Source organism: Tachyglossus aculeatus, chromosome 4 (assembly GCF_015852505.1).
Source record: "Tachyglossus aculeatus isolate mTacAcu1 chromosome 4, mTacAcu1.pri, whole genome shotgun sequence".
Taxonomy (NCBI): Eukaryota; Metazoa; Chordata; class Mammalia; order Monotremata; family Tachyglossidae; genus Tachyglossus; species Tachyglossus aculeatus.
Window position 1 is genome coordinate 27,803,674 of NC_052069.1, and position 15,384 is coordinate 27,819,057.

At 51.3% G+C, this 15,384-nt stretch overlaps 1 protein-coding gene across 1 annotated transcript in view; it reads right to left on the reverse strand.

Moving 5' to 3' along the window:
* The window catches only part of SLC44A5 (solute carrier family 44 member 5), a 408,205-nt gene extending 393,926 nt beyond the window's left edge, over positions 1-14,279 (reverse strand). The window contains exon 1 of the mRNA XM_038744548.1: positions 14,027-14,279. Coding sequence (XP_038600476.1) covers positions 14,027-14,060 — 34 coding nt within the window. The 5' untranslated portion in view covers positions 14,061-14,279. The remainder of the gene's footprint in view (positions 1-14,026) is intronic.
* Between the last annotated feature and the right edge of the window lie 1,105 nt (positions 14,280-15,384).

The following is a 15,384-nucleotide window of genomic DNA, read 5'->3' on the forward strand; positions in this document are numbered from 1 at the left end:
TCATTCATTCATTCAATTGTATTTATTGAGCACTTACTGTGTGCAGAGCACTGTACTAAGCGCTTGGGAAGTACAAGTTGGCAACATATAGAGACGGTCCCTACCCAACAGTGGGCTCACAGTCTAGAAGGGGGAGACAGAGAACAAAACAAAACATATTAACAAAATAAAATAATAGAATAAATATGTACAAATAAAATAAATAATTAAATAGAGTAATAAATACATACAAACATACATACAGGTGCTGTGGGGAGGGGAAGGAGGTAAGGCGGGGAGATGGAGACAGGGAGGAGGGGGAGAGGAAGGAAGGGGCTCAGTCTGGGAAGGCCTCCTGGAGGAGGTGAGCTCTCAGTAGAGCTTTGAAGGGAGGAAGAGAGCTAGCTTGGCAGATGTGCGGAGGGAGGGCATTCCAGGCCAGGGGGATGATGTGGGCCCGGGGTCCATGGCGGGACAGGCGAGAGTGAGGCACGGTGAGGAGATTAGTGGCAGAGGAGCAGAGGGTGTGAGCTGGGCTGGAGAAGGAGAGAAGGGAGGTGAGGTAGGAGGGGGATAGGTGATGGAAAGCCTTGAAGCCATACATACTTATAATTCTATTTATTTATATTAATGATGTGCATATATATATAATTCTATTTATTTATACTGATGCTACCGATGTCTGTTTACTTGTTTTGATGCCTGTCTCCCCTCTTCATTTTCCTTCCTATGGCTTTTCTCTAGAAGTTGACAAAGTTTTAATGTGAATAAAGCTTCTCTACTCATGCCTACTTGTACTTTCCAAGCACTTAGTACAGTGCTCTGCACACAGTAAGCGCCCAATAAATATGGTGGAATGAATGAATGAATTAATTATACATACTATGAGACATCTACACAAAACACATAATTGAAGAGAACTTAAGTGGGGAAAACACTTTCGAATGCATTTTAAACTTAGGATCTAGTCCATTCCATTTGGCTGTCACTTCTCGGGCCCTATGTAATAATTTTCAAAAGACGTTTTATAAGCATAGATTACCTCCCTCCTATCCATCTGGTTCTCTTTCACTGAAATCAAAATGATGAATTAGCATCATCACGGTTCCTGGCATGGCAAAAGAGTGTTTTGGCAAGGATTTCCTTTAGAATCCAAACAAAAACTGCAGCAGGTTTGGAGTTAAAGGAGTTAACCTAACTGAAAGGAACTCTTTGGAGAGGAGAGTGAAAACTCATTCACATTGAAATAACTGCAGTAATAAATGAAACTTGAAACATCACTAAATATATCAAGAAGTAGCCTGCACAATGACTGCTGAGTCCAGAAGAGTTATGCAATAGTTCTGATGGTGACTTTGGCTTTGAAAATAGATGTAGTGTCTAAAAATTATTACTCAACTCCTGAAGCAGTAAAAAAAAGTAGTTCTGTCATGGATGTAGCAGGGAAAAAACAGTTGGACATTATTATTAGCCAGGGACAATGGAGAAATCTCTAAAAGCACTGTCATTCAGTCTGGGGACCCAAAAGTGGGGATCAATCATTGGCATTTATTGAGCACTCCCTGAGTAGCACTGTACTAAGTCCCAAACCCTGTCCTCTCCCTGGCTTTCCCGTCACAGTGGACAGCACTACCATCCTTCCTATCTCATAAACCCGCAACCTTGGTGTCATCCTTGACTCCGCTCTCTCATTCACCCCACACATTCAATCATCACCAAAACCTGTCAGTCTCACCTTCACAACATTGCCAAGATGGCCCTTTCATTCATTCATTCATTCAATCATATTTATTGAGCGCTTACTGTGTGCAGAGCACTGTACTAAGCGCTTGGGAAGTACAAGTCGACAACATATAGAGACGGTCCCTACCCAACAGCGGGCTCACAGTCTAGAAGGGGGAGACAGGTAACAAAACAAAACATGAACAAAACATGTTCAGTTATCCACAGAGTAAAAGATGAACATGGCCGGCATGCAGAAAGAGCTCCAAGTACAAACTAACTTCATATTTGGCCCCTGCAACTCCTAACCCTTTAGAAAGAAGTACAGTTACCTGGTAAGGCCATGATGAAGTCCCACTGTAACATGGGCTTCAAGTAAGAGTTAATATGACCATGCTGATAATGACACATTCGTGAAATAAGATGCTCCACAAATTCAACCTGATCTGATTCAGACCACTGGTCAAAATATTTAATACACAAGGCTTTTTCCTTTGCGTAATTGCCTTCGGATGGCCGTTTTCTGGACATTATCACAGGTGACGTTCCATTGCTTACACTCTGCCAGAGTGTATTTCCTCTCCATCCAAACCGCTACCTTGTTGGTTCAATCTCTCGTCATATCCTGACTGCATCAGCCTCCTTTTTGATCTCCCATCCTCCTGCCTCCACCCACTTCAGTCTAAACTTCACTCTGTTGCCCGGATTATCTTTGTACAGACACTCTGGGCGTGTCACCCCCGCTCCTCAAAAATCTCCAGTGGTTGCCTATCAACCTTTGTATGAAGCAAAAACTCCTCACTATTGGCTTCAAAGCTCTCCATCACCTCACCCCCTCCTACCTCACCTCCCTTCTCTCCTTCTACAGCCCAGTCCACACCCTCTGCTCCTCTGCCACTAACTCACTGTGCCTCATTCTCACCTGTCCTGCTGTTGACCCCTGGCCCACGTCCTACCTCTGGCCTGAAATGCCCTCCCTCCTCAAATCTGTCAAATAATCACACTTCCCCTCTTCATAGCCCTCCTGAAGGCTCATCTCCTCCAGGAGGCCTTCCCAAACTAAGTCCCCTTTTCCTCAGCTCCCGTCCCCTCCACCTCATCCCGACTCACTCCCTTTGCTCTACTCCTCTCCCAACTCCACAGCACTTGTACATACCTATAATTCTTTTTATTTATATTAATGCCTGTTTTACTTGTTCTGATGTGTGTATATATATATAATTCTATGTATTTATTTATATTGATGCTGTTGATGCCTGTTTCCTTGTTTTGATGTCTGTCTGCCTTTCTAGACTGTGAGCCCGTTGTGGGCAGGGATTGCCTCCCTTTGTTGTTGAATCATACTTTCCAAGCTCTTAGTACAGTGCTCTGCACATAGTAAGTGCTCAATAAATGTGATTGAATGAATGAATGGACTAATTAATGTCCATAAGTAACTTACAAATGCTTGGGGAAGTACATGAGAGTAAGTAGACACTATCCCTTCCCTCAAGGAGTTTACAGTCCGAAGGAGTCCAATATTGTAATAAATTAGAAATAGCAGCTGAGTATAAAGACTTGTACATAAGTGGACATACATGCTGGAGAGCTGGGGGCGGTGGGGAGTGTGTATACTTAAGTGCTTTGGTAATCGTTATCCCTTCCACTGGTCAATTTAGCAAAAGAAAACAGCAGCAGAAATTTTGAGTAACAGCAGTGATACTCCCTTACATTTCTCCACCTGTTTACCCACTCCCTCACTTCTTCCACCAACTTCTCCCCATCTTCTCACTCTTAAGAGGATTTTTGCCCCTTCAACTAATTTATCAGTCAGTCGATTATATTTATTGAGTGTTTACTGTTTGCACTGTGCTGAGTGCTTAGGAGAGTACAATATTGTTATGGACATATTTCTCTGCTCATAGTGAGCCTACAGTCTAGAGGTGTAGACAGACATTAATACAAATAAACAAAATCCTCTCCTCCTCCAGGGGCCTTGGCTAGTTAATCTATGGCAGCTAAATTATGTTGGCCTCTCTAAGGATCGCACCTGGAGAGTTTCCAGTACTCTCCCAGTCTCAACTATGGGAGGAAGAGTCAAGCAGAGGCATACCCATTCCATTCGTAGTTTGGCCAGTGGCTAGCGAGTGGAGGACAACCTTCTACAAGTCAAAATTAACCTGTGCTGGGCAGCAGCAGCATGGGAAAGAGTCAAGGGTGGAGTCTCAAGTGTACTGCATGGAAGGAGGCAATGGTAAACCACTTCTGTATTTTTACCAAGAAAACTCTATGGATACACCTGCCAGAACGATGGCAGATGGAGGTGGGGCGTTCTGGAAGAGATGTGTCCATGGAGTCACTATAGGTTGGAGACGACTCAACAGCGTATGGCAATTTATGTTGGGCCAACGTCTGCCCTTGGCACTTGTGTCCCCTTGGCCAGAAAGGTCAGAACAGCAAACATTCATTTCTTGCATTTTGTCCTGCCTTCAGGAACCTCTACTCAGATGACCCGCTATCACCTCAAACTACCCTGCTTGAAACCACACCCCTTTATCTTCCAACCCAAACCCTGACCTCACCCAGACATTCCCAGGACCTTAGACAACACCAATATTCTCCATCTCATAAGCCCATTACCACGGCATTATCCTCAACTCACCTCTCTCATTCAACCTGCATACTCGCCCGTCACCAAATCCTTCTCAGCATCTCTGAAATCTGCCCTTTTCTCTCCACAATAATAACAATAATAATAATAATAATAATAATAATAATAATAATGGCATTTGTTAAGTGCTTACTATGTGCAAAGCACTGTTCTAAGCGCTGGGGGGATACAAGGTGATCAGGTTGTCCCACGTGAGACTCACAGTCTTCATCCCCATTTTACAGATGAGGTAACTGAGGCTCAGAGAAGTTAAGTGACTTGCCCAATGTCACACAGAAGACATGTGGTGGAGCCGGGTTTCGAACCCATGACCTCTGACTCCAAAGCCTGTGCTCTTTCCACTGAGCCACGCTGCTTCTCTAAAAAAAAGAAAAACACCGTTCTAAGCACTGGGGAGGTTACCAGATCATCAGGTTGTCCCACAGGGGGCTCACAGTTTTAATCCCCATTTTACAGGTGAGGTGAGAAGTGAAGTGACTTGCTCAAAGCTGACAAGTGGCAGAGCTGGGATTTGAACCCATGACCTCTGACTCCAAAGCCTGGGCTCTTTCCACTGAGCCAAGTCTCAGACCTGAATACTGCATCAGCCTCCTAGCTGACCCCTGCCTTCCCTGTCTCCCAGCCATTCTTCACTCTGCTGCCAGGATCATTTTCTATAAAGCTGCTCAGTCCACAACTCCTCTCTCCTCAAAAACCTCCAGTGGTTGCCCACCCAACTCCACATCAAACAGAAACTCCTTCTACTCCAACAGCTCTCCCCTATCCGTACACTTTGCACTTTTAACAGCAACTGTCTCACTCTACCTCGATATTGTTTGTCTCCATGCCGACCCATTGCCTGGATCCTCTCTCGGACCTGGAATTCCCTTCCCCTTCATAATAATAACAATAATGATGGCATTTATTAAGTGCTTACTATGTGCAAAGCACTGTTCTAAGTGCTGGAGGACTGTCCTATATATGACTGCCACCACTCTCCCCCACTTTACTAAATAACATCTCCTCCAAGAGGCCTTCCCCAGCAAAGACCTCACTTCCTTGCCTTAGTTCTCCCTTCTGTGTCACCTGTGCGCTTGGGACTGCTCCCCTCTAAGCTCTGTGATATTCACCCCTTCCCCAGCCCCACAGCCCCATATGTATGTGCATATCCACCTGCAATTTATTTTAATGTCCACCTCCCTGTCTAATCTGTAAATCCCTTGTGGGACACCTCTCCATTCTCTATTGTATTATATTCTGCCAAGCACTTGGTGCAGTGCTTGGCACCCAGTGACCCTCAAGAAATACCATTGACAGATTGATGCCCATCATTACCCCCAAACCTGCCAGGCAGATGAGCCTCTCCCCTGTAATGTAACTTGTGCCACCTCACCGGGCCATCCTGGGGTCTCTATGCCAAGGAGACCCATCCCAGTCTCAGCAGCAGCAGGTAAGCCCCAGAAAATGTAGAACATTGGAAAGGCCCTACCATGATGGCATTGGGGCTGTGGCTGTGAATATTAGATTCTGAGACACGAGAAGCCCGAAACCCAACTCTTCGAACCCCAGTACCCAGTGGCCTTCATTATATTTAGGTTTTTATCCTTGTCCTCTTGTCCTCTCCTATGTTGATTTTGTGTTCTTCTTGTTCTAGTTTTTCTTTAGGTGTCTGTCGTCAGACCCCTTTCATTCTTAAACTGTGAGCCCCTTTAGGGCTCATTCTAATTCTCCCCCATTTATTCTCTCTCCCACCACTTATATCATCATCATCATCAATCGTATTTATTGAGCGCTTACTGTGTGCAGAGCACTGTACTAAGTGCTTGGGAAGTACAAGTTGGCAACATATAATACATATAACATATATAATTATATATAATATATTATATAATGCTTTGAACCCAATAAGCACTTAAATACTATTATTACTACTTTAATTATATCCTCTGCTCTCTCTCTCTCTCTCTCTCTACATATCTAGATATGTACATATAATGTATATATTTATCTGCACATTCAATTGTTTGTGCAGCCCTTTCATCTTTATGTGTTTGTACTGCTTCGTGCTTCACATTTGTTCTTTCTCCAGCTTCCATTGTCTATAAATAATTTTTTGTCTGCTTCTTCCATCAGATGGCATATTGGAAAGAGCCTGTCCTGGGAGTCAGAAGGACCTGGGTTCCAATCCTGGGTCTGCCACTTGTCTGCTGTGTGACCTTGGGCAAGTCACTTCACTATGCCTCAGTTATCTCACTTGCTAATTGGGGATTGAGACTGTGAGCCCCCAGTGAGACAGGGACTGAGTCCAACCTGATTTACTTTTATTCACTCCAGTGCTTAGTGCATTGTCTGATACATAGTAAGTGCTTAACAAATACCATTAAGAGAAGCAGCGAGGCTTAGTGGAAAGAGCATGGGCTTGGAAGTCAAAGGACATGGGTTCTAATCCCAGCTCCACCACTTGTCTACTGTGTGACCTTAAGTGGGAAAGGCACTTCATTTCCCTATGCCTCAGTTACCTCATCTGTAAAATAGAGATTAAGACTGTGAGCCCCATGTGAGACAACCTAATTACCTTGTATCTACCCCAGCACTTAGAACAGTGCTTGGCACATAGTAAGCTCTTAACAAATTCCATAATAATAATTATTATTATTATGAACTCCTTGAGGACAGGAAACATGTGTCTTGCTGCTGTTGTACTCTCCCAAACACTTAGTACAGTGCCTAGTATTCATCAGGTCCTCAGTAAATGCCATTGATTAGCTGGTTGGCATTCTCTGTGCCTCAGTATCCTCTCATTTACAAAGATGATGTTGTGGTCTGCCACCCAATCAGCTTATGAATTTTCGTCTTTGTTGTTTGTGTAGTTCGGAATCTCAGGATTATTTAATGTACTAGATTGATAACCCCTACAAATGCCAGGGGAGTAGCAGATATCAGGGAGAGTCCAGATCTGCCCCTCCCCATTCCTCCCCTCCCTCCCCAAAGCTTCTGTGGGCCAGCCCTCTCCCTCGTCCTTAGCCGGACTGGATACTGGTGAGGAAGAAAATCCTGGCATCGGCCCGAGAGCTTCTTATAACCCTCCATCACCGGACCTGAGTTAATATACCGGATTAAGTCTTGATTTGAACTTAATGTACTTTCTTTAAGAACTGGACTTCTTGAAGCAAAGATTTTAGCAGGTGAAAATCAGTCACCTGCTGTGTCATTCCTCTAGGGACTTAATCATCTGGAGCTTGTCATATGATGAGTCTCTTTTATGGAAAAGCCTGATGTCATAGATCCAGTGGGTACGCTATCACTAGGATCCAGGTCCCATAGTTGGTTACACATCTCTCCGGGGAGCTCTGAGCTCCACTAAACCCTGTAACAAGGAACCTGAGAAAGCAACAAGAAAGGAGGAACGGGGAGGATGGTAGAGAACACAGATATGGCCTATATTCCCACGGAATGTGGCTTTGCACCATCCTAGCAGAGGAGCCGAGGAGAGTTGGAGGAAGAAAGTGATCACATATGCATTTTGATTCACTCCAAATGCCGTGTATTCCTTCCCTCTGTTCCTCACCACAAATGCCAGGTGGGGAGGAAAGTCTTCCAATAGAGCCCATTTTCTCTCCCAGCTGACAGAGAGGTCTACAATAAGCTGTGAGGCCCTGGTGGGTTTATTTCCCCAGCTATCAACTACCGACCTCCTCCCCTCACGGATGTCAGCTCTTTGAATTAACTATACTGCAACAATCGCATCTGGTTACTTATTCCCCGCCAAGTAAAAGCAAAGGGTTTCACTCTCTCTGGAACACTGAATGTTTACGCTCCTGGTTACAACACATTCTCCTTCCCCGCTTATGAGTTCTCTGCTTATGAATTCTCATTACTGTCAGCTCGTTGAGGGCAGGGAACGGTTCTATCAGCTCGGCTATACTGCACTCTTTCAAGAGCTTAGTACAGTGCTCTGAAAACAGTAAGTGTTTAATTATATATAATTGATTGATCTCGACATCGAAGGTATGCCAAAGCCCATCTCTTAAGGAGTCCGTGGTGTGAACACCGAGAAATCTGAATTAGGGGACTTTAGAGTGGATTGTTCACGTTCTTGGATTCCCTTTCCCCTTTTGATTCAAGTGGGCCAAGTTCGATGAGCCTCAAAGTATGGAATTCCACTCATCCTTTAAATAAAGTTAATTGCTTGAGCACTAATTATGGCACCGGCATTGGAAAAATAAAGCCTTAATTATCGATGTCTTCTACCTGTAAACTATTGGTTTTTTAATGTGATCATGGACCCAAGGACTTTTAAAATGAAGGCCTTGTAAACACTGAAACAATAAACATTTAATTTGCCACCCTGAACATTAAACTACTGATGAGGTGCCCTGAATTAATATTACTATTCCTCTGATCAATTCCGCCAACTCCCCTTATTTTGCTGTTGGTGTTAAGACGCCGCATTTCACTTTAGCCAATTTCTATTCTAGATATGTGCTTTCTATTGCTAGGACTTAGGGAGCCAATGAGCAACTTGCCTGTCACTGGCTCCGACGAATGATCTCTCCCCTTGTGCAGTGTAGCTAAGCAGAGATGCAGCTCACATAAGAGGCTAACCAAAACAGCATGCTGTACTGCTAAACCTCCAGCTCTTTATCCAGCTAAGTTCATTCAGACAAACAACCAAGCAATATTAAGCAGTTTGCAGCTTCTTCCAGCCAGTTCATGCCTTGTAACTGGTCAACAGAAGCATTAGTTCAGACAGAGTCAGCTGAGAAGCGGCCGAGGAGGCTGCAGTTAGCTGTCAGCCATAGGTATGACTTGCCATCTCTCTTCTAAAGCGCTCGATTGAGGCAAGGAGTCAATGGGCTGAAACTTCTGATGCTTGCTTCTACCCTTAGCGAAACACCATAGCACCGCTGCCCTGGTAAAGTAGGGATCCAAGGAGGGTGTAAGGACACGGATTCTTCCTGCAAAAGTTAAGGGGGCCGATGAAAAAATCCAATCATTTGAGTCTGCCAGAGGTTAGAAGGAACACAGGTTGATGTGTGTGAAATAATACTCGAAAGACAGGTAGCTTAGAAGAGTGTCAATTGAAAAGTACCGCAATAGTAGCCCCCGGAAATGCATTTCATTCTAACTCTTGAACAGTACTAACTCGTTCCAATGAATTATTTAACCTTCAAATGACACACCTATAATCAAATTCTTCGAAAATCCATTTCACTGACACTTCAAAGAAAGGATTTCCACATTAAAAGTCCCCACCAAACAAAAGCATGCTTCCCACTTTCATTTGCCCTCCCCAACAATAATAATAAAAATAATAATAATGTTGGTATTTGTTAAGCGCTATGTTCCAAGCACGGTTCTAAGCACTGGGGTAGGTACAAGGTGATCAGGCTGTCCGAAGTGGGGCTCATGGTCTTCATCCCCATTTTACAGAGGAGGTAACTGAGGCCCAGAAAGTACACCAGAGTACTTTCAAAGTTAACTGATTTCTCCTTGAATACTAGTAATTTCCAAGTGTAAAGGGTCAAACATCCACCAAGCACATAAAGTTCTAACAGATTTCTTCCACCCTGGTTAAACAATCCAAACGCTTTGGTCAGGGAGGCCAAGAATGTGTCACGGTCAATGGGGCAGCCACATCAGCATTGCTGTAAACCAATCTTTCTGTTTCTCTCACCATGGTTCCTTGGAGAGAGAGGGGGAAAAAAAGCAGTCTCGTTCCAAACCAAAGTGCCACCAACCAGTGCACCTTGTTAACCTGGATCTGGGCTAATTCTCGGTCCTGGGAGACAATAACGACTTAAAGTTACACCTTTGCCAGTTTTTTCCTTTGCATTTTTTAAAATCATCACCCACGCTAAACCAAGTTGCGGTGCGGGAGGTAAAGCAGGTCTTTAATCAGCTTCCAGGCCCCTTCTTTTTTACCCCAGCAGAACTAAAAACAAAAACCCAAAAAACAACAAAAGCGAATACTTCCCGGAGGAGATGTCAGACACTCGCCGTACTTCAGAAATAAAATCCCCGTTCGCTTTGGTAAAAAAGAACCCTTCCAAAAGGATGAAGGCGCCAAGCTAAAGCCCTTTCCCACCGAGAAAAAGCAGCGCTGAAGCTCCAAGATCAAGTTGTGGCCCGAGGTGACCTTTGGAGGGCTGCTAAACTCCGCTAAGCGGGGCTTGGGCAGGAAGGCAAGAGGCTGCAGATGCCCCCCTGTCCCTGGCCCCTCCACTCAAGCCCCTCCTGGATCGGGTATTCCCGGCTCCAGCATCGTTATTACCGAATCCCGCTGCCTTACCCCGCATGGTGCCCAGCCGGCCAGCGCTGCCTCTCTGCAGTACTGCAGCCCGACGCTCTCCTCCTTCGCCGGCCCAAGGCCCTCCGGGGGAGCCAGGGGGAGCCTCGGCTCAGCCCGGTGGAGCCTCGGAGGAGCCTCGACTCAGCCCGGTGGATCCTCGGAGGAGCCTCGACTCAGCCCGGTGGATCCTCGGAGGAGCCTCGGCTCAGCCCGGTGGATCCTCGGAGGAGCCTCGGCTCAGCCCGGTGGATCCTCGGAGGAGCCTTGACTCAGCCCGGTGGATCCTTGGCTGAGCCCAGTGGATCCTCGGAGGAGCCTCGGCTGAGCCGGGTGGATCCTCGGAGGAGCCTCGGCTGAGCCGGGTGGATCCCCGGAGGAGCCTCGGCTGAGCCCAGTGAATCCTCGGAGGAGCCTCGGCTGAGCCCGGTGGATCCTCGGAGGAGCCTCGACTCAGCCCGGTGGATCCTCGGAGGAGCCTCGACTCAGCCCGGTGGATCCTCGGCTGAGCCCAGTGGATCCTCGGAGGAGTCTCGGCTGAGCCGGGTGGATCCTCGGAGGAGCCTCGGCTGAGCCCAGTGGATCCTCGGAGGAGCCTCGGCTGAGCCCAGTGGATCCTCGGAGGAGCCTCGGCTGAGCCCAGTGGATCCTCGGAGGAGCCTCGGCTGAGCCCGGTGGATCCTCGGAGGAGTCTCGGCTGAGCCGGGTGGATCCTCGGAGGAGCCTCGGCTGAGCCCAGTGGATCCTCGGAGGAGCCTCGACTCAGCCCGGTGGATCCTCGGAGGAGCCTCGACTCAGCCCGGTGGATCCTCGGCTGAGCCCAGTGGATCCTCAGAGGAGCCTCGGCTGAGCCCGGTAGATCCTCGGAGGAGACTTGACTCGGCCCGGTGGATCCTCGGCTGAGCCCAGTGGATCCTCGGAGGAGCGTCGGCTGAGCCCAGTGGATCCTCGGAGGAGCCTCGGCTGAGCCCAGTGGATCCTCGGAGGAGCCTCGACTCAGCCCGGTGGATCCTCGGCTGAGCCCAGTGGATCCTCGGAGGAGCCTCGGCTCAGCCCGGTGGATCCTCGGAGGAGCCTTGATTGAGCCCGGCGGATCCTCGGAGGAGCCTCGACTCAGCCCTGTGGATCCTCGGCTGAGCCGGGTGGATCCTTAGAGGAGCCTCGGCTGAGCCGGGTGGGCTACCGCACAGCAGACAGTGGCGGCGGGAGCAGCAGGAGCGGCGGGGGAGGAGGACGACGAGGAGGAGGAGGAAGCAGCGGTGAAAGGACCTGCTCCTGCCCCTGCCCCTGCCCCCGCCCGGCCCGAGCAGGCAGCCCGGCGGGATTCTGCTTCCAGACACGCTCCTGGCCCGGGAGCCTTCCTTCCCCCTTGGCTTTCCTCCTTAACAATAATCGTAAAAATAATAAGAACGTCGGTATTTGTTAAGCGCTATGTGCCAAGCACTGCTTTAAGCGCTGGGGCAGCTACAAGGTGATCAGGCTGTCCCACGTGGGGCTCCCAGTCTCCATTTTACAGAGGAGGTAACTGAGGCCCAGAGAAGTGAAGTGACTTGCCCAAGGTCACACAGCTGACAAGCGGCGGAGCCGGGATGAGAAGCCATGAGCTCGGGCTCTTTCCACTGAGCCACGCTGTTTCTCCTTGTCCCCCCACCCCCGACCCCCGGCTCCCAGGGAAGGCCGGAGCCTCCTCTCTCCGCCTCCAGACCCCCGACCCCTCCCTGAACTTTGCAACTTTGGAAAAGCGAGGATAGGGGGAGGCTGAGAGCGGTTCTCCGAGGGGCGGGGGGCTTCGGCCGGGATCACCACCCTCTCTCCCAAAAAACTCCTGTCTCCGGGCCTTGGGGGAAGACCGTGAGCCCCTCCAGACTGTGACCTCGTTGTGGGCAGAGATCGTCTCTCTTTATAATAATAATGAGTATTTATTAAGCGCTTACTATGTGCCAAGCACTGCTCTAAGCGCTCGGGTAGATACAAGGGAATCAGGGTGTCCCAGGTAGGGCTCACAGTCTTCATCCCCAATTTACAGATGAGGTAACTGGGGCCCAGAGAAGTTAAGTGACTTGCCCAAAGTCACACAGCTGATAAGTGGCGGAGCCGGGATTAGAACCCAAGGCCTTTGACTCCCAAACCCGGGCTCTTTCCACTAAACCGCGCTGCTTCTTGGACTTTCCCCAGCGTTTAGTACAGTGCTCTGCAAACAGTAAACGCTCAGCAAACACGATTGAACGAAAGGAGGGAGAAGGCGAGCCCAGAAAGGCTGCGGGAGGAGAGAGGGGAGGGAAGAGCTTCTTGTGGGCAGAGATTGTCTCTCTTTATGGCTGTCTGGGACGTTCCCCAGCGTTTAGTACAGTGCTGTGCACACGATAAGCGCTCAACAAATACGATTGAACGAAAGAAGGGAGAAGGCGAGACCAGAAAGGCTGAGGGAGGAGAGAGGGGAGGGAAGAGCTCCTTGTGGGCAGAGATTGTCTCTCTTTATGGCTGTCTGGGACTTTCCCAAGCGTTTAGTACAGTGCTGTGCACACAATAAGCGCTCAGCTTTCTCAAGCGTTTAGTACAGTGTTGTGCACACAATAAGCGCTCAACAAATACGGTTGAATGAAAGAAGGGAGAAGGCTAGACCAGAAAGGCTGAGGGAGGAGAGAGTGGAGGGGAGGGAAGAGCTCCTTGTGGGCAGAGATTGTCTCTCTTTATGGCTGTCTGGGACCTTCCCAAGCGCTTAGTACAGTGCTGCGCACACAATAAGCGCTCAACAAATACGATTGAATGAAAGAGGGGAGAAGGCGAGACTGGCAAGGGTGGGGGAGGAGAGAGGGAAGGGGAGGGAAGAGGTCTTTGTGGGCAGAGATGTCCCCTCTTTATGACTGTCTTGGACTTTCCCAAGCGCTTCGCACAGTGCTCTGCCCCCAATAGGCGCTCAACAAATACGATTGAATGAAAGAAGGCGAGACTTAGGCTGCGGGAGGAGAGGAGAGGGGAGGGGAGCGGGAGAGGGAAGGAGAGCTCATTCTGGTAGGGAGAGGGGAGAGGGGGAGGACCATCTCTCTTAACCCTTTGACCCCGGGCCAGGAACGAGGGGAGGGGGCAAGGGGTCCTGCCCGCGACCCCCCGCAGGCGATCGGCGGGTCGAGCGCTTAGTCCAGCGCTGTGCACACAGTAAGGCGCTCAATGAATACCCCAGGGAGTCCCGCGTCCCCACCCCCGCCGCGGCCCCCTCCCCCTGAACCCCGGCGGAGGGAGGGAGGGAGGGCGGGCGTCGCAGCAGTCACAAGGTCCCTCTCTCCTCCGGGAGCGCAGCGTGCAGCTCAGTGTGTGCGCGGAGGGGCCCCGGGCCCAGGCGCGCCGGGAGCAGGCCCGGGCCTGGGGACCTGGGGGCCTGGGGGCCTGGGGGCGGGGGGCGGGCTCACCGTAGAGGCTCGGGGGCTCCCTCTTCCTCGCCATGGCCGGTCCTCCGCTGGCCCTGCGGGCCCGGGTCGCTGGGTGGGTGGGTGGGTGGGCCGCAGCCGGCGCGGAGGCCCGCTGGCTCCCGCGCTGGGCAACACGCTCGACGCTCAGGGCGCTCTTTGTTGCATGGGAAAGGCAGCGGCCTCCGGAGGGACGGGCGGACGGACGGCCGGCCGGCCGGCCCCCGGGATGGACGGCCGGCCTGCCGGGCCCCGGGACTCGTCCTGCCGGTCCTGCCGGGCTCCGGCCGCTCCTGCTCCCGCTGGTCCGGCCCCTGCTGCCGCCGCCGCCGCCGCCGCCGCCGCCGCCGCCGGCCAGGGCAGCTCCGGCTTCCCGGAGCGCCCGCCCAGCGCCCACACCTCCCCGCCCCGGGACCCGCCCCCCGGAGCCGGGACCCGCCCCCCCGGGACCCGCCCCCCGGGGCTCTCTGCCCCCCGGGGCTCTCTGCCCCCGGCTCCGCTCCTGGCCCCGGGCCTGGGGACTGCGGTCCTGATTGCTCGGGGTCTCGGCTCCGGGCCTGGCCCTGCTCCTGGCTCTGATCCAGGCCCCGATCCCGCCTCTGGGCCCGCCTCTGGTCCCGCCTCTGGTCCCGGCCCTGGTCCCGCCTCTGATCCCGGCTCTGATCCCGGCCCTGGTCCCGGCTCTGATCCCGGCCCTGGTCCCGGCCCTGATCCCGGCCCTGGTCCCGCCTCTGATCCCGGCCCTGGTCCCGGCTCTGATCCCGGCCCTGGTCCTGGTTGTGGCCTCGGCTCCGGTCCTGACTCTGATCCAGGCCCTGGCCCGACTCTGGTCCGGCCCTGATCCTGGCTCTGGTCCCGGCTCGGATCCCGGCTCGGATCCCGGCTCTGGTCCCGGTTCTGGTCCCGGCTCTGGTCCCGGCTGTGGTCCCGGCCCTGGTCCTGGCTGTGGGCCCGGCTCTGATCCCGGCCCTGGTTCTGGTTGTGGTCCTGACTGTGGTCTCTGCTCTGGTCCCGGCTCTGATCCTGGCTGTGGTCCCGGTTCTGGTCCCGGCTCTGATCCCGGCTCTGATCCCAGCTCTGATCCAGGCTGTGGTCCCGGTTCTGGTCCTGGTTGCGGTCCCGGCTCTGATCCAGGCTGTGGTCCCGGTTCTAGTCCTGGTTGTGGTCCCGGCTCTGATCCCGGCTGTGGTCCCGGTTCTGGTCCCGGTTCTGGTCCCGGTTGTGGTCCCGGCTCCGGTCCCGGCTCCGGTCCCGGCTCCGGTCCTGTCCGACACGCTCGCTCCAATCCGACCCGCGGCGGCGGAGGGGGACGGGGAGGGGGACGGGATAGGGAAGGGGGGGGGAGGGGGACGGGAGGAGGA